The following is a 23,811-nucleotide window of genomic DNA, read 5'->3' as shown; positions in this document are numbered from 1 at the left end:
TAGGCAATACATTAGGATTTTAAGTGCGCCTTATAGTCAGAAAAATATGGTATATTTAATATTTTTTCCCCGATTGTTTGAACAGTTTGAACAATAACGCTGTGTCTGAGTATTTATGTCAGTGATTTCTTTTGGCGTACCAATAGCAGTTTGAGAATCACTGCTCGAGAACAATTTTAGACTTATCTATCAATTAAACGTTTTTATCATTTTTTAAAATGTTTTCTTATGTTTTATGCCCTTTTTGTCAAAGAAAACCTTGTTGTATTTATATGGCAAAAACCAGACATGCAATATTTTCCCCATAAAAGGGGAATATTTGATAAGTAACTGGAGATTTGAATATGTCAATTAGAGATGTCCGATAATATCGGACTGCCGATATTATCGCCAGATAAATGCTTTCAAATGTAATATCGGAAAATATCGGTATCTGATTCAAAATTCTCGGTATCGGTTTCAAAGAGTAAACTTTATGTCTTTTTAAAACGCCGCTGTACGGAGTGGTACATACTTGTTCAACAGCCATACAGGTCACACTGAGGGTGGCCGTATAAACAACTTTAACATTGTTACAAATATGCGCCACACTGTGAAGCCACACCAAACAAGAATGACAAACACATTTCGGGAGAACATCCGCACCGTAACACAACATAAACACAACAGAAAAAAAAACCCAGAACCCTTTGCAGCACTAACTCTTCCGGGACGCTACAATATCCCCCCCCCCCCCCCCCTCCCCCGCAACCCCCTATCCCCTCCCACACCTCAACCTTGCCCCCCCCAACCCCGCCCACCTCAACCTCCTCATGCTCTCTCATATACACCCCCGCCCCCCACACCTAAACCCTACCCCGCCCACCTCAACCTCCTCATGCATGTCCCAAATTCCAAGCTGCTGTTTTGAGGCATGTTAAAAAAAATAATGCACTTTGTGACTTCAATAATAAATATGGCAGTGCCATGTTGGCATTTTTTTCTATAACTTGAGTTGATTTGCTTTGGAAAATCTTGTTACATTGTTTAATGCATCCAGCGGGGCATCACAACAAAATTAGACATAATAATGTGTTAATTCCACGACTGTATGTATCGGTATCGGTTGATATCGGAATCGGTAATTAAGAGATGGACAATATCGGAATATCGGCAAAAAAGCCATTATCGGACATCTGTAGTGTCAATAATTCATACCAACATTGGTTTCGATTAATTCTTAATGAATTATAATTTTATTAAACAATGCACTGCAGCTTTTGTAGTGTCAATACTGTTATATTGTCTCATTACATTGCACCTCTTTGTTCTTTATTCCACTTTTTTTGTAATAGTATTTTTAAAAATGTACAAAACTTTTTTATTAAAATAGGTGCCGTAAGTGGGAGTGCAGAGCAGAAATCATTAAAAAAATGTGCTGTTGATTGCACATTTCACAAAAACAACACTTTAGCAACTTTGAACAACAAATGAGTGGCAGTTTGCGAACACAAAAGTGATTTTGAAGCAAGCGTAGAGATCATAAGGAGTTCATGCTGGCATACATTAATAAAAACAAAGGAGAAGCTGCAAAGCGGGTCATACTAATAATCCCTTTGTTTGAGCTCGTCACGCACTCAGCACACTTTTACACAACATGTGTGTTATTTTCACCTTACACTCACACCTCCATCTCAGTGACCTCTTTGCTGAGCCATGCCTGTTTAATCCGTGCGCATCGTTGTGAACGCCGCTTCCGTCATGATGTGATTCCTGGAAGGAGTGCCTCGCCTGCTCGGAGGGCCGGGAGGAGGAGGAGAGCTTGCTATTTTTGCTGTCGATTCAGCGCAAAAAAAATGAATCTATTCTTGACTTTGAAGGCACAACAAGCGTGACTGCTGCCATGTGAGCTATGAGGCAGAGGAGCGTGCACCCTTGTGGTGACTTTTGGGTAGTGCAGCATTTTGAATGGCGCAGGCTTGAGAGCCTCAATATCAGGCCAGGGCAATTATTTTGACTCGGGGGACCAAAATTTAGAGAAAAAAAATGTGTTTGGGGGCCGGTATATAAGTCCCATCTTAAAACTAATTTGTATACTCTAGCCTTTAAATAGACCCCCTTGTTAGACCAGTTGATCTGGCGTTTCTTTTCTTTTCTCCTCTGCCCCCCTCTCCCTTGTGGAGGGGGAGTTACACAGGTCCGGTGGCCATGGATGAAGTGCTGGCTGTCCAGAGTCTAGACCCGGGGTGGACCGCTCGCCTGTGCATCGGTTGGGAACATCTCTGCGCTGCTGACCCGTCTCCGCTCGGGATGGTTTCCTGCTGGCCCCACTATGGACTGGACTCTCACTATTATGTTAGATCCACTATGGACTGGACTTTCACAATATTATGCTAGACCCACTCGACGTCCATTGCAATCGGTCTCCCCTAGAGGGGGGGGTCACCCACATCTGCGGTCCTCTCCAAGGTTTCTCATAGTCATTCACATTGACATCCCACTGGGTTTTGAGTTTTTCCTTGCCCTTATGTGGGCTCTGAACCGATGATGTCGTTGTGGCTTGTGCAGCCCTTTGAGACACTTGTGATTTAGGGCTATATAAATAAACATTGATTGATTGATTGATACATCTATTTTTAGGAAAACTAAACAATAAAGTCTGATTGAATGCTAAAAATGCTATGACAGACCGCCTTAAAAACGGAATGGAATGTTAATTTTTTCTATAAACGATAAAACCCTAAATATTGAGAACATATGAACGTCACACCCCGTCTAAATCGACATATTTTACAATCAAGCCAAATGCAACAAAAATGCAACAAACAGTGAAATATGAAGGTGAAGGGTAAAAAAACAAAAAAACATCTACAATCTGATATGTCTGATATTAGACTTAGACTTCCCTTTTATTGTCATTCAAATTTGAACTTTACAGTACAGATAAGAACGGAATTTCGTTGCATTAGCTCATGGTAGTGCGGGATAAAAAAGCAATAAGGTGCAGATATAAATAAATAAATTACTGTACAGATAAATATATTGCACTTTTTCATATGCATCCACGTTTATGGATGTATGTTATATTGTTTTTATATTCCAGCGAGTTAATCCATTTTGGGGGGAGTTGAGGGGATAATTTAATTATGATGCGTTCAAGAGTCTTACGGCCTGAGGGAAGAAGTTGTTACAGAACCTGGAGGTTCTGCTTCGGAGGCTGCGGAACCTCTTTCTAGAGTCCAACAGTGAAAACAGTCCTTGGTGGGGGTGGGAGGAGTCTCTGCAGATTTTCTGAGCCCTGGTCAGGCAGCGGCTTTTTTACGATCTCCTGGATGCTTTTAGAACTTTCCTGTAAAAATCTCCTTCCGCGTCTTTCCCTGACACTCGCATTTCAGGCTGGCCGCTCTGGAAACACTCTGTGGTGCCTCGTCTGAGCTGCTGTGGCTTAGATTACCATAGTAACTAGTATGGTTGTACGGTATAAGGGTATTAGTATAGTACCGCGATACTAATGAATCATATTCGGTACCATACCGCCTCTGAAAAGTACCGGTCCGCCACAGCCTAAGATTCTTTTGTTAAAATAAACTGAACATCATAATGGCAGCTACACTTTCCATCTTAAAGATCTAAAAAAAAATAATTTCTATGAATGCCGTTTCAAAGTCCCTGCTATGCCAGTAAAATTGTATTAGCATGCTAACGTTAACATGCTAGATTTGTTTTTGGCTAATTTTACAAGTATACACCTCACAGTCAAATTTTGTGGTACTTGACCTGCTGCCTACTGTTAGTACGCCAATGGGATATACCTGACAGGGATATACCTCATGTCAGGTATCTTGGTACTTGACGAATGCTATCTGTTAACATGCCCACATTAGCATGTAAGCATGCCAACATTCGCATGCTAGCTTTGTTAGCTAATTATACAGATATACACCTCAAAGTCATATACATTGGTACTTGACAAATGATAACTGTTAGCATGCTAACATTACTGTGCTACCTTTTTTGGCTCATTTTACAGGTATATACCTCAATGTCAGATATTTTTGGTACTTGACGAATGACAACTGTTAGCATGCTAATTTTACCATGCTGACGTTGGCATGCTAGCTTTTTTTTTTTAGCAAATTTCGCAAGTATACATCTCAAAGTCAGATATTTTGATACTTGACGATGACGAATGATAACTGTTAGTGCTAACGTTAACATATAAGCATGCTGCTAATGTTAGCATGCTAGCTTGTTTGGCTAATTTTGGTGGTATACACCTCAGAATCAGATATTTTGATACGTCACGAATGCTAACTGTTAACATGCTAATGTTAGCATGTGAGCATGCCAACATTAGCATGCTAGCTTTTTTGGATAATTATACAGGTACACACCTCAAAGTCAGAAACATTGGTACTTGACGAAAGATAACTATTAGGATGCTAATGTTAGCATATAAGCATGCTAACACTAGCATGCTATCTTTTTTGGCTAGTTTTACAGGGCTATACCTCAATGCCAGGTATTTTGGTACTTGACGAATGCTAACTGTTAACATGCCCACATTAGCATGTAAGCATGCCAACATTCGCATGCTAACTTTGTTGGCTAATTATAAAGGTATACACCTCAAAGTCATATAGATTGGTATTTGACAAATGATAACTGTTAGCATGCTAACATTACCGTGCTACCTTTTTTTTGGCTCATTTTACAGGTATATACCTCAATGTCAGATATTTTTGTTACTTGACGAATGATAACTATTAACATGCTAACTTTACCATGCAGACGTTGGCATGCTAGCTTTTTTAGCAAATTTTGCAAGTATACATCTCAAAGTCAGATATTTTGGTACTTGACGATGATGAATGATAACTGTTAGCATGCTAGCGTTAACATATAAGCATGCTACTAATGTTAGCATGCTAGCTTGTTTGGCTAATTTTGGAGGTATACACCTCAGAGTTAAATATTTTGGTACGTGACGAATGCTAACTGTTAACATGCTAATGTTAGCATGTGAGCATGCCAACATTAGCATGCTAGCTTTATGGGCTAATTATACAGGTACACACCTCAAAGTCAGAAACATTGGTACTTGACGAATGATAACTATTAGGATGCTAATGTTAGCATATAAGCATGCTAACACTAGCATGCTATCTTTTTGGCTAGTTTTACAGGGCTATACCTCAATGCCAGGTATTTTGGTACTTGACGAATGCTAACTGTTAACATGCCCACATTAGCATGTAAGCATGCCAACAATCGCATGGTAACTTTGTTGGCTAATTATAAAGGTATACACCTCAAAGTCATATAGATTGGTACTTGACAAATGATAACTGTTAGCATGCTAACATTACCGTGCTACCTTTCTTGGCTCATTTTACAGGTACATACCTCAATGTCAAATATTTTTGTTACTTGACGAACGATAACTGTTAACATGCTAACTTTACCATGCTGACGTTTTAGCAAATTTTGCAAGTATACATCTCAAAGTCAGTGCCACGACGTGGACTATGGGATGTTTGTTTTCCCGAGATGCAAGTAATGTTGGAGTGGACATGGCCTGAAGGTAAAGACATGATTTAATATTACTATAAAAAAGGAACAAAAAGCGCGCACAAGGCGGAAGTACAAACTTGGCTATGAAAATAATAAACTAGCACAAAGGCAGAAACTATGAACATGAAACAAAACTTGCTAACTGTGACATGAACAAACAAAACTTACGTGGCATGGCATGAAGCCTAACTATGAACGGGCATGAGTATCAGAAGTCGCAAGGGTACAGAAGTAAACAGAGTTAATGTCGCCAGACCGACTGCCTGGCAACTACAAGCTTAAATAATAGTGTCTTGATTACAACAGGTGCGTGTGTCCAAATGAGTCCGGTGCGTGAGTCCAAATGCATGACACGTGAAACAAATGAGTAATCATGGAAACAAAAACAATGGAGAGTAAACAGAAACTAAAAAGAGTCCAAAAACTAAACAGGACATAACTAAACAAAACATGATCAAAAGACATGACAGTCAGATATTTTGGTACTTGACGATGACGAATGATAACTGTTAGCATGCTAACGTTAACATATAAGCATGCTAATGTTAGCATGCTAGCTTGTTTGGCTAATTTTGGAGGTATACACTTCAAAGTCAGATATTTTGGTACTTGACAAATTATAACTGTTAGCATGCTAGCTTTTTTAGCTAATGTTTGAAGGGATACGCCTCAGAGTCATGTTTTGATTTGGTTAAGTCGTATTTTTGTTACCTAATGCTCTCTGGTTAGCGCGAGAACTGTTGGCATTTCTTCGTGATTTCTGCATTCACACGCAATTTCAACCAAAACTGATTTTCGTAGTTAGTATTTGTATAAAAATGCACATTCCAGTGACCTGTTAGCCTTTCAGTTCGGCATTTCAACATTCACACGCAATTTCAACCGAAACTGCTTTTTCTAGTTAGCATGTGTATAAAAATTCACGTCGCAGTGACTCGCTTCGAATGGAGGTTGCTTCATTTTGTACGGAGACTGTAAATCAGAATTCCACGCACAATTTTATAGATGACAGCCGTGATCCTGCTGAAGTTTTAAAGTGCGTCTTCTCCTTGCCCATCCGGCGCTCCTTCACACTGAAAGGAGGAGGTGTGGAGTGGAGGCAGACGGAGGGATGAAGTGCCACTTAGGATATTGCCTGATGGGGCCGCTCCCCTTGTTAAACTCATTGCTGCGAGCATAAATATCACGCAAGTGAGGGGTGATTTATGGACGCACGCTCCCTCCTCCTAACAAGCCTGTGGACTAATAGAAGAATTCTGCTTTGATTTACGCTAAGAAACCAGTTGAAATGTCCCCCCCCCCCCCCCCCCCCCCCCTCACTTCAGGCTTTAACCACTTTTTACCAATCTTAACTCTCTTCTTTTGTTGAATAATGAGGTATTGGCAAATACCAACTACATGGCTTGTTTATACGAGGCCAAAAATGACACCAAAAATTAGAGATGTCCGATAATATCGGCCTGCCGATATTATCGGCCGATAAATGCTTTAAAATGTAATATCGCAAATTATCGGTATCGGTTTCAACCTCCCGATTTTCCTGGGAGACTTCCGAATTTCAGTGCCTCTCCCGAAAATCTCCCGGGGCAACCATTCTCCCGATTTCCACCCGGACAACATTATTGGGGGCGTGCCTTAAAGCAGTGGTTCTCAACCTTTTTTCAGTGATGTACCCCCTGTGAACATTTTTTAAATTCAAGTACCCCCTAATCAGAGCAAAGCATTTTTGGTTGAAAAAAAGAGATAAAGAAGTAAAATACAGCACTATGTCATCAGTTTCTGATTTATTAAATTGTATAACAGTGCAAAATATTGCTCATTTGTTGTGGTCTTTCTTGAACTATTTGGAAAAAAAGATATAAAAATAACTAAAAACTTGTTGAAAAATAAACAAGTGATTCAATTATGAATAAAGATTTCTACACATAGAAGTAATCATCAACTTAAAGTGCCTTCTTTGGGGAGTGTAATAGAGATCCATCTGGATTCATGAACTTAATTCTAAACATTTCTTCACAAAAAAAGAAATCTTTAACATCAATATTTATGGAACATGTCCACAAAACAATCTAGCTGTCAACACTGAATATTGCATTGTTGCATTTCTTTTCACAGTACTTTTTGACAGACATTTTTAAAAAATCTCACGTACCCCTTGGCATACCTTCAAGTACCCCAAGGGGTACGCGTACCCCCATTTGAGAACCACTGCCTTAAAGGCACTGCCTTTAGCGTCCTCAGCAACCTGTCGTCACGTCTGCTTTTCCTCCATACTAGTCACATAATATATGCAGCTTTTACACACACACAAGTGAATGCAATCATACTTGGTCAATAGCCATACAGGTCACACTGAGGGTGGCCGTATAAACAACTTTAACACTGTTACAAATATGCGCCACACTGTGAACCCACACCAAACAAGAAAGACAAAACACATTTCGGGAGAACATCCGCACCGTAACACAACATAAACACAACAGATCAAATACACAGAACCCCTTGCAGCACTAACTCTTCCGGGACGCTACAATATACACCCCCCGCTACCATCAAACCCCGCCCACCCCCACATCAACACCCCTCCCTCCCCCCATCTCCCGAATTCGGAGGTCTCAAGGTTGGCAAGTAAGCTCTAGTACACTCTGGACTGAAGCTGTGTGCCCTCATTGTTTTTGTAGCTGTTGTTTTGAGGCATGTTTAAAAAACATAAAAAAAATAATGCACTTTGTGAAAGTCAAAGTATAGTATTTCCCATAGTTGTAGTGGGTATTAGGATTATCTCAGGGAGAGCATGTCCCAAATTCCAAGCTGCTGTTTTGAGGCATGTTAAAAAAAATAATGCACTTTGTGACTTCAATAATAAATATGGCAGTGACATGTTGGCATTTTTTTCCATAACTTGAGTTGAAGTTGTTCTCTTATTTTGGAAAACCTTGTTTTTGATTGATTGATTGAAACTTGTATTAGTAGACTACACAGTACAGTACATGGTCTTTGCTGGGTGCGTTTTGGACATATTGAGCATCCCGTCCAGCGGCGGGACTTGCGCGATGCGGCGGCGGGACTTGTGGGACTCGAACTAGGGTAGCTATTTTGAACATTTTGTTGACTTTTGCCGACTTTTCCAACTTTTTTCTTCCCCACTTCCGGTGGGTCTTTGCTGGGTGCGTTTTGGACATGTTGGGCATCCCGTCCAGCGGCGGGACTTGCGCGGGCGGAGGCGGGACTTGTGGGACTCGAACCTGGGTAGCTATTTTGAACATTTTGTTGACTTTTGCCGACTTTTCCAACTTTTCTCCCCCACTTCCGGTGGGACTTTGCTGGGTGCGTTTTGGACATGTTGGGCATCCCGGCCAGCGGCGGGACTTGTGGGACTCGAACCTGGGTAGCTATTTTGAACATTTTGTTGACTTTTGCCGACTTTTTCAACTTTTCTCCCCCACTTCCGGTGGGACTTTGCTGGGTGAGTTTTGGACATATTGGGCATCCCGTCCAGCGGCGGGACTTGCGCGGGCGGAGGCGGGACTTGTGGGACTCGAACCTGGGTAGCTATTTGGAACATTTTATTGACTTTTGCAGACTTTTCCAACTTTTTTCTTCCCCACTTCCGGTGGGACTTTGCTGGGTGCGTTTTGGACATATTGGGCATCCCGGCCAGCGGCGGGACTTGTGGAACTGGAACCAGGGTAGCTATTTTGAACATTTTGTTGACTTTTGCAGGCTTTTACAACTTTTCTCCCCCACTTCCGGTGGGACTTTGCTGGGTGCGTTTTGGACATGTTGGGCATCCCGGCCAGCGGTGGGACTTGCACGGGCGGCGGCGGGACTTGTGGAACTCGAACCTGGGTAGCTATTTGGAACATTTTATTGACTTTTGCAGACTTTTCCAACTTTTTTCTTCCCCACTTCCGGTGGAACTTTGCTGGGTGCGTTTTGGACATATTAGGCATCCCGGCCAGAGGTGGGACTTGTGGAACTCGAACCTGGGTAGCTATTTGGAACATTTTATTGACTTTTGCAGACTTTTCCAACTTTTTTCTTCCCCACTTCCGGTGGAACTTTGCTGGGTGCGTTTTGGACATATTAGGCATCCCGGCCAGAGGTGGGACTTGTGGGACTCGAACCTGGGTAGCTATTTTGAACATTTTGTTGACTTTTGCCGACTTTTCCAACTTTTTTCTTCCCCACTTTCGGTGGGACTTTGCTGGGTGAGTTTTGGACATGTTGGGCATCCCGGCCAGCGGCGGGACTTGTGGGACTCGAAGCTGGGTAGCTATTTTGAACATTTTGTTGACTTTTGCAGACTTTTCCAACTTTTCTCCCCCACTTCCGGTGGGACTTTGCTGGGTGCGTTTTGGACATGTTGGGCATCCCGGCCAGCGGCGGGACTTGTGGGACTCGAACCTGGGTAGCTATTTTGAACATTTTGTTGACTTTTGCCGACTTTTTCAACTTTTCTCCCCCACTTCCGGTGGGACTTTGCTGGGTGAGTTTTGGACATATTGGGCATCCCGTCCAGCGGCGGGACTTGCGCGGGCGGCGGCGGGACTTGTGGGACTCGAACCTGGGTAGCTATTTGGTACATTTTGTTGACTTTTCCAACTTTTTTGTTCCCCACTTCCGGTGGGACTTTGCTGGGTGCGTTTTGGACATGTTGGGCATCCCGTCCAGCGGCGGGACTTGTGGGACTCGAACCTGGGTAGCTATTTTGAACATTTTGTTGACTTTTGCCGACTTTTTCAACTTTTCTCCCCCACTTCCGGTGGGACTTTGCTGGGTGAGTTTTGGACATATTGGGCATCCCGTCCAGCGGCGGGACTTGCGCGGGCGGAGGCGGGACTTGTGGGACTCGAACCTGGGTAGCTATTTGGTACATTTTGTTGACTTTTCCAACTTTTTTGTTCCCCACTTCCGGTGGGACTTTGCTGGGTGCGTTTTGGACATGTTGGGCATCCCGGCCAGCGGCGGGACTTGTGGGACTCGAAGCTGGGTAGCTATTTTGAACATTTTGTTGACTTTTGCAGACTTTTCCAACTTTTCTCCCCCACTTCCGGTGGGACTTTGCTGGGTGCGTTTTGGACATATTGGGCATCCCGGCCAGCGGTGGGACTTGCACGGGCGGCGGCGGGACTTGTGGGACTCGAACCTGGGTAGCTATTTGGAACATTTTATTGACTTTTGCAGACTTTTCCAACTTTTTTCTTCCCCACTTCCGGTGGGACTTTGCTGGGTGCGTTTTGGACATATTGGGCATCCCGGCCAGCGGCGGGACTTGTGGAACTGGAACCAGGGTAGCTATTTTGAACATTTTGTTGACTTTTGCAGGCTTTTACAACTTTTCTCCCCCACTTCCGGTGGGACTTTGCTGGGTGCGTTTTGGACATGTTGGGCATCCCGGCCAGCGGTGGGACTTGCACGGGCGGCGGCGGGACTTGTGGAACTCGAACCTGGGTAGCTATTTGGAACATTTTATTGACTTTTGCAGACTTTTCCAACTTTTTTCTTCCCCACTTCCGGTGGAACTTTGCTGGGTGCGTTTTGGACATATTAGGCATCCCGGCCAGAGGTGGGACTTGTGGAACTCGAACCTGGGTAGCTATTTGGAACATTTTATTGACTTTTGCAGACTTTTCCAACTTTTTTCTTCCCCACTTCCGGTGGAACTTTGCTGGGTGCGTTTTGGACATATTAGGCATCCCGGCCAGAGGTGGGACTTGTGGGACTCGAACCTGGGTAGCTATTTTGAACATTTTGTTGACTTTTGCCGACTTTTCCAACTTTTTTCTTCCCCACTTTCGGTGGGACTTTGCTGGGTGCGTTTTGGACATGTTGGGCATCCCGGCCAGCGGCGGGACTTGTGGGACTCGAAGTTGGGTAGCTATTTTGAACATTTTGTTGACTTTTGCAGACTTTTCCAACTTTTCTCCCCCACTTCCGGTGGGACTTTGCTGGGTGCGTTTTGGACATGTTGGGCATCCCGGCCAGCGGCGGGACTTGTGGGACTCGAACCTGGGTAGCTATTTTGAACATTTTGTTGACTTTTGCCGACTTTTTCAACTTTTCTCCCCCACTTCCGGTGGGACTTTGCTGGGTGAGTTTTGGACATATTGGGCATCCCGTCCAGCGGCGGGACTTGCGCGGGCGGCGGCGGGACTTGTGGGACTCGAACCTGGGTAGCTATTTGGTACATTTTGTTGACTTTTCCAACTTTTTTGTTCCCCACTTCCGGTGGGACTTTGCTGGGTGTGTTTTGGACATGTTGGGCATCCCGTCCAGCGGCGGGACTTGTGGGACTCGAACCTGGGTAGCTATTTTGAACATTTTGTTGACTTTTGCCGACTTTTCCAACTTTTCTCCCCCACTTCCGGTGGGACTTTGCTGGGTGCGTTTTGGACATGTTGGGCATCCCGGCCAGCGGCGGGACTTGTGGGACTCGAACCTGGGTAGCTATTTTGAACATTTTGTTGACTTTTGCCGACTTTTTCAACTTTTCTCCCCCACTTCCGGTGGGACTTTGCTGGGTGAGTTTTGGACATATTGGGCATCCCGTCCAGCGGCGGGACTTGCGCGGGCGGAGGCGGGACTTGTGGGACTCGAACCTGGGTAGCTATTTGGTACATTTTGTTGACTTTTCCAACTTTTTTGTTCCCCACTTCCGGTGGGACTTTGCTGGGTGCGTTTTGGACATGTTGGGCATCCCGGCCAGCGGCGGGACTTGTGGGACTCGAAGCTGGGTAGCTATTTTGAACATTTTGTTGACTTTTGCAGACTTTTCCAACTTTTCTCCCCCACTTCCGGTGGGACTTTGCTGGGTGCGTTTTGGACATATTGGGCATCCCGGCCAGCGGTGGGACTTGCACGGGCGGCGGCGGGACTTGTGGGACTCGAACCTGGGTAGCTATTTGGAACATTTTATTGACTTTTGCAGACTTTTCCAACTTTTTTCTTCCCCACTTCCGGTGGGACTTTGCTGGGTGCGTTTTGGACATATTGGGCATCCCGGCCAGCGGCGGGACTTGTGGAACTGGAACCAGGGTAGCTATTTTGAACATTTTGTTGACTTTTGCAGGCTTTTACAACTTTTCTCCCCCACTTCCGGTGGGACTTTGCTGGGTGCGTTTTGGACATGTTGGGCATCCCGGCCAGCGGTGGGACTTGCACGGGCGGCGGCGGGACTTGTGGAACTCGAACCTGGGTAGCTATTTGGAACATTTTATTGACTTTTGCAGACTTTTCCAACTTTTTTCTTCCCCACTTCCGGTGGAACTTTGCTGGGTGCGTTTTGGACATATTAGGCATCCCGGCCAGAGGTGGGACTTGTGGGACTCGAACCTGGGTAGCTATTTTGAACATTTTGTTGACTTTTGCCGACTTTTCCAACTTTTTTCTTCCCCACTTTCGGTGGGACTTTGCTGGGTGAGTTTTGGACATGTTGGGCATCCCGGCCAGCGGCGGGACTTGTGGGACTCGAAGCTGGGTAGCTATTTTGAACATTTTGTTGACTTTTGCAGACTTTTCCAACTTTTCTCCCCCACTTCCGGTGGGACTTTGCTGGGTGCGTTTTGGACATGTTGGGCATCCCGGCCAGCGGCGGGACTTGTGGGACTCGAACCTGGGTAGCTATTTTGAACATTTTGTTGACTTTTGCCGACTTTTTCAACTTTTCTCCCCCACTTCCGGTGGGACTTTGCTGGGTGAGTTTTGGACATATTGGGCATCCCGTCCAGCGGCGGGACTTGCGCGGGCGGCGGCGGGACTTGTGGGACTCGAACCTGGGTAGCTATTTGGTACATTTTGTTGACTTTTCCAACTTTTTTGTTCCCCACTTCCGGTGGGACTTTGCTGGGTGCGTTTTGGACATGTTGGGCATCCCGGCCAGCGGCGGGACTTGTGGGACTCAAAGCTGGGTAGCTATTTTGAACATTTTGTTGACTTTTGCAGACTTTTCCAACTTTTCTCCCCCACTTCCGGTGGGACTTTGCTGGGTGCGTTTTGGACATATTGGGCATCCCGGCCAGCGGCGGGACTTGTGGAACTGGAACCAGGGTAGCTATTTTGAACATTTTGTTGACTTTTGCAGACTTTTACAACTTTTCTCCCCCACTTCCCGTGGGACTTTGCTGGGTGCGTTTTGGACATGTTGGGCATCCCGGCCAGCGGTGGGACTTGCACGGGCGGCGGCGGGACTTGTGGGACTCGAACCTGGGTAGCTATTTGGAACATTTTATTGACTTTTGCAGACTTTTCCAACTTTTTTCTTCCCCACTTCCGGTGGGACTTTGCTGGGTGCGTTTTGGACATATTAGGCATCCCGGCCAGAGGTGGGACTTGTGGGACTCGAACCTGGGTAGCTATTTTGAACATTTTGTTGACTTTTGCCGACTTTTCCAACTTTTTTCTTCCCCACTTTCGGTGGGACTTTGCTGGGTGCGTTTTGGACATGTTGGGCATCCCGGCCAGCGGCGGGACTTGTGGGACTCGAAGCTGGGTAGCTATTTTGAACATTTTGTTGACTTTTGCAGACTTTTCCAACTTTTCTCCCCCACTTCCGGTGGGACTTTGCTGGGTGCGTTTTGGACATGTTGGGCATCCCGGCCAGCGGCGGGACTTGTGGGACTCGAAGCTGGGTAGCTATTTTGAACATTTTGTTGACTTTTTCAGACTTTTCCAACTTTTCTCCCCCACTTCCGGTGGGACTTTGCTGGGTGCGTTTTGGACATATTGGGCATCCCGGCCAGCGGTGGGACTTGCACGGGCGGCGGCGGGACTTGTGGGACTCGAACCTGGGTAGCTATTTGGAACATTTTATTGACTTTTGCAGACTTTTCCAACTTTTTTCTTCCCCACTTCCGGTGGGACTTTGCTGGGTGCGTTTTGGACATATTAGGCATCCCGGCCAGAGGTGGGACTTGTGGGACTCGAACCTGGGTAGCTATTTTGAACATTTTGTTGACTTTTGCCGACTTTTCCAACTTTTTTCTTCCCCACTTTCGGTGGGACTTTGCTGGGTGCGTTTTGGACATGTTGGGCATCCCGGCCAGCGGTGGGACTTGCACGGGCGGCGGCGGGACTTGTGGGACTCGAACCTGGGTAGCTATTTGGAACATTTTATTGACTTTTGCAGACTTTTCCAACTTTTTTCTTCCCCACTTCCGGTGGGACTTTGCTGGGTGCGTTTTGGACATATTAGGCATCCCGGCCAGAGGTGGGACTTGTGGGACTCGAACCTGGGTAGCTATTTTGAACATTTTGTTGACTTTTGCCGACTTTTCCAACTTTTTTCTTCCCCACTTTCGGTGGGACTTTGCTGGGTGCGTTTTGGACATGTTGGGCATCCCGGCCAGCGGCGGGACTTGTGGGACTCGAAGCTGGGTAGCTATTTTGAACATTTTGTTGACTTTTGCAGACTTTTCCAACTTTTCTCCCCCACTTCCGGTGGGACTTTGCTGGGTGCGTTTTGGACATGTTGGGCATCCCGGCCAGCGGCGGGACTTGTGGGACTCGAAGCTGGGTAGCTATTTTGAACATTTTGTTGACTTTTTCAGACTTTTCCAACTTTTCTCCCCCACTTCCGGTGGGACTTTGCTGGGTGCGTTTTGGACATATTGGGCATCCCGGCCAGCGGTGGGACTTGCACGGGCGGCGGCGGGACTTGTGGGACTCGAACCTGGGTAGCTATTTGGAACATTTTATTGACTTTTGCAGACTTTTCCAACTTTTTTCTTCCCCACTTCCGGTGGGACTTTGCTGGGTGCGTTTTGGACATATTAGGCATCCCGGCCAGAGGTGGGACTTGTGGGACTCGAACCTGGGTAGCTATTTTGAACATTTTGTTGACTTTTGCCGACTTTTCCAACTTTTTTCTTCCCCACTTTCGGTGGGACTTTGCTGGGTGCGTTTTGGACATGTTGGGCATCCCGGCCAGCGGTGGGACTTGCACGGGCGGCGGCGGGACTTGTGGGACTCGAACCTGGGTAGCTATTTGGAACATTTTATTGACTTTTGCAGACTTTTCCAACTTTTTTCTTCCCCACTTCCGGTGGGACTTTGCTGGGTGCGTTTTGGACATATTAGGCATCCCGGCCAGAGGTGGGACTTGTGGGACTCGAACCTGGGTAGCTATTTTGAACATTTTGTTGACTTTTGCCGACTTTTCCAACTTTTTTCTTCCCCACTTTCGGTGGGACTTTGCTGGGTGCGTTTTGGACATGTTGGGCATCCCGGCCAGCGGCGGGACTTGTGGGACTCGAACCTGGGTAGCTATTTTGAACATTTTGTTGACTTTTGCCGACTTTTTCAACTTTTCTCCCCCACTTCCGGTGGGACTTTGCTGGGTGAGTTTTGGACATATTGGGCATCCCGTCCAGCGGCGGGACTTGCGCGGGCGGCGGCGGGACTTGTGGGACTCGAACCTGGGTAGCTATTTGGTACATTTTGTTGACTTTTCCAACTTTTTTGTTCCCCACTTCCGGTGGGACTTTGCTGGGTGCGTTTTGGACATGTTGGGCATCCCGGCCAGCGGCGGGACTTGTGGGACTCAAAGCTGGGTAGCTATTTTGAACATTTTGTTGACTTTTGCAGACTTTTCCAACTTTTCTCCCCCACTTCCGGTGGGACTTTGCTGGGTGCGTTTTGGACATATTGGGCATCCCGGCCAGCGGCGGGACTTGTGGAACTGGAACCAGGGTAGCTATTTTGAACATTTTGTTGACTTTTGCAGACTTTTACAACTTTTCTCCCCCACTTCCGGTGGGACTTTGCTGGGTGCGTTTTGGACATGTTGGGCATCCCGGCCAGCGGTGGGACTTGCACGGGCGGCGGCGGGACTTGTGGGACTCGAACCTGGGTAGCTATTTGGAACATTTTATTGACTTTTGCAGACTTTTCCAACTTTTTTCTTCCCCACTTCCGGTGGGACTTTGCTGGGTGCGTTTTGGACATATTAGGCATCCCGGCCAGAGGTGGGACTTGTGGGACTCGAACCTGGGTAGCTATTTTGAACATTTTGTTGACTTTTGCCGACTTTTCCAACTTTTTTCTTCCCCACTTTCGGTGGGACTTTGCTGGGTGCGTTTTGGACATGTTGGGCATCCCGGCCAGCGGCGGGACTTGTGGGACTCGAAGCTGGGTAGCTATTTTGAACATTTTGTTGACTTTTGCAGACTTTTCCAACTTTTCTCCCCCACTTCCGGTGGGACTTTGCTGGGTGCGTTTTGGACATGTTGGGCATCCCGGCCAGCGGCGGGACTTGTGGGACTCGAAGCTGGGTAGCTATTTTGAACATTTTGTTGACTTTTGCAGACTTTTCCAACTTTTCTCCCCCACTTCCGGTGGGACTTTGCTGGGTGCGTTTTGGACATATTGGGCATCCCGGCCAGCGGTGGGACTTGCACGGGCGGCGGCGGGACTTGTGGGACTCGAACCTGGGTAGCTATTTGGAACATTTTATTGACTTTTGCAGACTTTTCCAACTTTTTTCTTCCCCACTTCCGGTGGGACTTTGCTGGGTGCGTTTTGGACATATTAGGCATCCCGGCCAGAGGTGGGACTTGTGGGACTCGAACCTGGGTAGCTATTTTGAACATTTTGTTGACTTTTGCCGACTTTTCCAACTTTTTTCTTCCCCACTTTCGGTGGGACTTTGCTGGGTGCGTTTTGGACATGTTGGGCATCCCGGCCAGCGGTGGGACTTGCACGGGCGGCGGCGGGACTTGTGGGACTCGAACCTGGGTAGCTATTTTGAACATTTTGTTGACTTTTGCCGACTTTTCCAACTTTTTTCTTCCCCACTTCCGGTGGGACTTTGCTGGGTGCGTTTTGGACATATTGGGCATCCCGGCCAGCGGTGGGACTTGTGGGACTCGAACCTGGTAGCTATTTTGAACATTTTGTTGACTTTTGCAGACTTTTCCAACTTTTCTCCCCCACTTCCGGTGGGACTTTGCTGGGTGCGTTTTGGACATATTGGGCATCCCGGCCAGCCGGAAAACTCAAGACCCGATTTCAGTAAATTAAATGATTAAATAATTAAATTGAATATCAACATAATTTGCTCAGTTACATTAACACATTCAGTATCAGAGAAGACACACATGAACCCCCTTAGTACTATCATTGTTTATAATATTATATATTAAATGTTGTTCTTTCTGATATTTTTATATCATTTCCAGTGTGTCTGCTCCATGTTTGTATTTCAACCGTGGGAAGCAATGTGTGCTATTAAAATGAGATAAATAATATTATTTGATATTTTAGGGTAATGTGTTAATAATTTCACACATACGTCGCTCCAGAGTATAAATCAAACTATGAAAAAAACTGCGATTTATAATCCGAAAAATACGGTAATAGCATTCTTTTTATAGCAAATACTTTTATATTCTTTTCGTACTGGTATATATCTGCACTACTACTTTATCTAGTAGTATCTCAACCACATACTACTAGAAAGGATGCGAAAATTGGTCGATGCACAACTGAGGGAAAACCAGGCTGGTTTCAGAAATGGAAGATCTTGTGCTGACCAAATTGCCTCCCTCAGGATTATAATAGAACAATCCATGGAATGGAACTCACCAGTATATATTAATTTCATAGACTTTGAAAAGGCGTTTGACAGTGTCGACCGTGAGACACTGTGGAAGCTGATGGCACACTATGGCATCCCACCGAAGATCATCAACATCATCAAGAGCACCTAGCAAGGGATGCGATGTCGGGTCCTACATGACGGATGCCCATCGGAGGCCTTCGAGGTCCTGACTGGGGTGCGGCAAGGATGTCTGCTCTCACCTTTCCTTTTCCTCCTCTGTATTGACTGGACCATGAACCAAACAACCAAAAACAGCAAAACCGGCATACAGTGGAGCCTTACCGAACAACTGGAGGACCTAGACTTTGCAGACGATCTAGCTCTCCTGGCTCACACCCACCAACAGATGCAGGACAAATCACAAAAACTACAAAGAACTGCTGCATTTCTTGGGCTTAAGATCAATTCACAAAAAACAAAGGTTATGCGTATCAGTAACAAGAACAATACACCAATAACAATGGACCATAATCAATTAGAGGAGGTAGTCAGTTTTACATACTTGGGGAGCATAATCAGTTTAGATGGAGGGGCAGATGAAGATGTCAAATCCAGAATAGGGAAAGCAAGAACATCATTCAACATACTAAACAAAATATGGAGAGCAAAAAACATTTCTCTCCAAACCAAACTGAAAATATTTATCTCAAATGTCAAATCCATCCTGCTATACGGATCAGAAACATGGAAAACCACCAATAGCATACTCAATAAACTACAGACATTCGTAAACCGTTGCCTCCGTCGGGTCCTAGGAGTCTACTGGCCAGACACTATCACCAATGCCAACCTGTGGCAACTCACCAAACAAGAACCAGTGGAACTGCAAATCTGGAGAAGGAAGTGGAGCTGGAAAGGCCACACACTCAGAAAACCCAATAAATCAATCACCAAACAGGCACTAACATGGAACCCACAGGGAAAAAGAAACAGAGGGAGACCAAGAACAACCTGGAGAAGAAGCACGGAACAGGAGATGAGGGCTGAGGGGCTGTCATGGCAACAACTCGACCGAAGGGCACAGGACCGGAATGGATGGAAGGCTTTCGTCGGCGGCCAATGTTCCTCAGGGAATACTAAGGCCTAAGTAAGTAAGTAAGTAAGTAAGTATATATCTGCGGCTTATCGTCCGGTGCGGCTAATATATATATTTTTTTATTTTAAAATTTGGAGGGTACAGCTTAAATACCAGTGAGCTATATAGCCGGTAAAATACGCTATATTTTTTAACTAGAAAAATATTGTTAGTTTATTAAGGTGCATATGAAAATTACACTTTAAAAACTGATTCATTAAACTCATTTCTGTCAACTGATTTTAGTATTTTTTGTGAGTATTTAAGCTTCGTAAAATCCAAATGGGTTTTTTGTAGCATGTTTTGTCCTTCCTAACATTCACTTTACAATGCAAAATGACTTTTCGTGATCCTCAGCACAATACGATTTTATTCAACTCAATTATTTGCTTGACAATGTGTCCCTTCAACAAGAGCATTATAGATCTGTGTTCATGCGGACACTTTTCAAGACCTTTTATTTTGAAGGTGTCACTTGTGCTTCCGGTTTTGTGCGCACTTCTCAGCACACTCCTGCTTGTGCTCCTGTCTAATAGAGTAGTGTTTTTCAACCTTTTTTGAGCCAAGGCACATTTTTTGCGATGAAAAAAATCCAGAGGCACACCACCAGCAGAAATCATTAAAAAACGAAACTCAGTTGACAGTAAAAAGTCGTTGTCGCAATTGTTGGATATGACTTTAAACCATAACCAACCATGCATCCATACAGCTCTTGTCTCAAAGTAGGTGTACTGTCACCATCTGTCACATCACACCCTGACTTAGTTTGAGTTTATTGCTGTTTTTCTGTGTGTAGTGTTTTAGTTCTTGTCGTGCGCTCCTATTTTAATGGCTTTTTCTTTTTTTTTGGTATTTTCCTGTAGCAGTTTCATGTTTCCTTTGAGCGATATTTCCCGCATCTACTTTGTTTTAGCAATCAAGAAGATTTTTGTTGTTTTTATCCTTCTTTGTGGGGACATTGTTGATTGTCACGTCATGTTCGGATGTACTTTGTGGACGCCGTCTTTGCTCCACAGTAAGTCTTTGCTGTCGTCCAGCATTCTGTTTTTGTTTACTTTGTAGCCAGTTCAGTTTTAGTTTCGTACTGCATAGCCTTCCCTAAGCTTCAATGCCTTTTCTTAGGGGAACTCACCTTTTGTTTACTTTTGGTTTGAGCATTAGACACCTTTTTTACCTGCATGCTGCCTCCCGCTGTTTCCGACATCTACAAAGAAATTAGCTTTCACCTACTGATATGGAAGAGTATTACACGGTTACTCTGCCGAGCTCTAGACAGCACCAGCTACGGCTCCCGGTGGGGCCCTCTCGGGGGAAGGGGCCTCGGTCCCGGACCCCGGTGAGGCGTCCCTTCTCCGCTCCGTAAAAGTGTCCATCTCTTCTTTTTTTTTTCTTCTGTTGTGGCATATGCTGCAGGTGCCTGCTCGTTTTTCGTATGTGGGTAACAACATTTAACTATGTATATATATTTCCGAATTGGTTTAACTGCCACCCGCCTGAATCTATTTAAAATCTATTTTTTATTTTTTTCAACCGCCCGACCCGACCCGCGGATAAAATCTAATTTTTTTAAATTTCATCCGCCCGATCCGCGGATAATCCGCGGACTCCGCGGTTGTGCCCGCAAACCGGGCATCTCTAATATATATATATATATATATATATATATATATATATATATATATATATATATATATATATATATATATATATATATATATATATATATATATATGTGTGTGTGTGTGCGTGTGTGTGTGTGTATATTTATATATACAAATATAAATATACATATAGATCAATAAATATATATATATTAATAAAGTAATTAAAACTGTATTTATCCAAAAGTATTATATGTATATAAATTATATATAGAGATACTGTTTATATAATGATATGCATTATTATTTACATAATTTAAATGATGCAAGCAAGTAATTTACTGTGATTAATCACAATTAAAAAAGGTGATTAATCTGAATTATGTTTTTATCATTTGACAGCACTAATATATATGTATATACGGCATATATATGTATATTTATACAGCATAAGTATACATATACAGCATATATATGTGTGTATATATATATATATATATATATATATATATATATATATATATATATATGTATATATATATATATATATATATATATATATATATATATATATATATATACGTGTGTGTGTGTATATATACATATATACAAATATAAATATATATATTAATAAATATATATATTAATAAATTAATTAAAACTGTATTCATCCAAAAGTATTATATGTATATAAATCATATAATGATATGCATTAAAATACATATAAAAGTATAATAAAATATGTGCGCAACCCCGAGAGGGACAAGCGGTATATATATATATATATATATATATATATATATATATATATATATATATATATAAATAAAGGTCAAAAGTTTGCACTCACCTTCTCATTTCAATGCATTTTCTTTATTTTCATGACTATTTACCTTGTATATTGTCAGCGAAGGCATCAAAACTATGACACCTGTGAAGTGAAAACCCTTTCAGGTGACTACCTCTTGAAGCTCATCGAGAGAATGCCAAGAGTGTGCAAAGCAGTAATCAGAGCAAAGGGTGGCTATTTTGAAGAAACTAGAATACAAAACATGTTTTCAGTTATTTCACCTTTTTTTGTTAAGTACATAACTCCACATGTGTTCATTCATAGTTGTGATGCCTTCAGTGACAATCTGCAAACCCATTGAATGAGAAGGTGTGTCCAAACTTTTGACATGTATATATATGTTTATTTATAAATTAATTAAAAATTGTATTTCTCAAAAACATAAAATAAAATGTCTTACCACTAACAATGGTGTGGTAGCCTCTGCAGTTGAGTATATGAAGGCCACCGGGAGGACTTTGGGTGTCTTTCATTGTAATGCAGCGCTGTACTACAACCACAACCATAAACATATTGCATGTTTTTAAATAAATACATCTCTGCTTAAAAAGGTGATTATTATATCATTTCAGCTGACCTTAATCCTCACTCCCAACGCCATCACACTTGTGGAGAACTTCCCCCCAAAAAAGTAGTTTAGTAGCAGCAGTAGTAGTTTATTCTTCTTCCTCTTTCATCAAGCCTGCAGAAACAAAAAGGGTGGCGTGGAATGGAAAAGGCTGCAAGAATTGAACCCTTCATGATTGAAGGTGCAAACCTTTTCAATTCACTTCTTTTTTCTCTCCCCCAACTCCAATTGGGCTGTCATGCACCGCACGCCCTCCCTCCCTCCCTCTCTCACTACAGGCAATTCAATTACCTCTCCATGCAAATTGTTCCAGGCCTTTCATTTCTCGGAGGCTGCCTCGGAAGCCATCTCATTGGTCATCCCGCCGATTAGGCCGCTAATGCATCTGTTTGTCACGCTTTGGGAGCACGGAAAAGACACAAATCACAGAAAAAAATCAAAGAGCAGGAAACGGGGAAAGAGCTCCTGCATGAATGCAAACTTGATTAGACAGATTCCATTAAGGCTAATATGCTCAAAAAGCTTCCTCAAACCTTCTTGCTTTTTGGGTCTACTGCTTGCATCACAAATCATTCAGACTATAGAAACATTGTTGTGTCTATCGCTGCTCTTGTTTTATAGTTTATCCCTCATGAATAAAACATGCCAGTCATTTGTGCTGCTTGCTGTTGCGTCATATAAATATTAATATTAGCATATTTGATGAAAAAAAAAAAAGGGATGTATAGACATAAGATTCATGGTGACAATTGTGTCTAAGGGTGCAGAAAATACCTGACTGTGCATGTCGTTCTCTACTATGGCCATTAGGGGGGGACCGCGCATCGTGCAGTGAGCCAATACTAGCCAGACAGTTCAATGTCTAATATGCAACATTGTTGAAATAAATGTTAAAAAAACGCATTTAATAATATTTTTCTTGCTTAGAAAATATACTGTCGGTGTGTTACAGGTCCTTTTTCCAGTATATTTAAGATGTTTCCAATGATAATGCGTTAATCTAGTGTGCTGCACTTTCAACCATCAGCCAGAAGGTAGCAGCAGATCGCCATAGCAATGTGATTTGTGTGCGAACGACAGAGTAGAAAAAGAGACATTTTGGTTCTGACGTATTTTGGTCGCAACGTGTTTTAGAGAAAACTGCCAAAAAAACTGCATAAATGTTTGTTTTTCGAAGACACAATGAAACAAAAACACTTACTGTGGGAGTTGAAGTGTAATTGTACTTTCTCAAAGCCAGAAACTGAGCCAATTCGGGAAAACTAACTCACCAACATGTGACCGGAAATGGTGTTCAGTTTCCGGTATTCCTTTTTTTTTATCTCTCCGGAACTTCATTTCAACACAAAACTTCTCTTACAAAGTAAACACCATCTTTCAAAACGGCAACAATGAAAACAATATAAATAAACAAAATCTTGTGTCTCCTCTCTGAGCTGCCACCTTACCGTGGTAGAGGAGTTTGCGTGTCCCAATGATCCTAGGAGCTATGTTGTCCGGGGGTTTCTATGCCCCCTGGTAGGGTCTCCCAAGGCAAACTGGTCCTAGGTGAGGGATCAGACAAAG

At 43.7% G+C, this 23,811-nt stretch overlaps 1 protein-coding gene across 1 annotated transcript in view; it reads right to left on the bottom strand.

Moving 5' to 3' along the window:
- Positions 1 to 23,523, bottom strand: part of arid1ab (AT-rich interactive domain 1Ab) — a 232,116-nt gene extending 208,593 nt beyond the window's left edge. Inside the window, exons 1-4 of the mRNA XM_061930754.1 lie at positions 23,447 to 23,523; positions 22,537 to 22,642; positions 22,255 to 22,359; positions 22,078 to 22,167 (exon numbers count right to left, since the gene is read on the bottom strand). Coding sequence (XP_061786738.1) covers positions 22,078 to 22,150 — 73 coding nt within the window. The 5' untranslated portion in view covers positions 22,151 to 22,167; positions 22,255 to 22,359; positions 22,537 to 22,642; positions 23,447 to 23,523. The remainder of the gene's footprint in view (positions 1 to 22,077; positions 22,168 to 22,254; positions 22,360 to 22,536; positions 22,643 to 23,446) is intronic.
- Positions 23,524 to 23,811: the final 288 nt, after the last annotated feature.

Source organism: Nerophis lumbriciformis, linkage group LG37 (assembly GCF_033978685.3).
Source record: "Nerophis lumbriciformis linkage group LG37, RoL_Nlum_v2.1, whole genome shotgun sequence".
NCBI lineage: Eukaryota > Metazoa > Chordata > Actinopteri > Syngnathiformes > Syngnathidae > Nerophis > Nerophis lumbriciformis.
The sequence above is the reverse complement of the archived record's forward strand: the minus strand, read 5'-3'. Positions and strand labels throughout refer to the sequence as shown.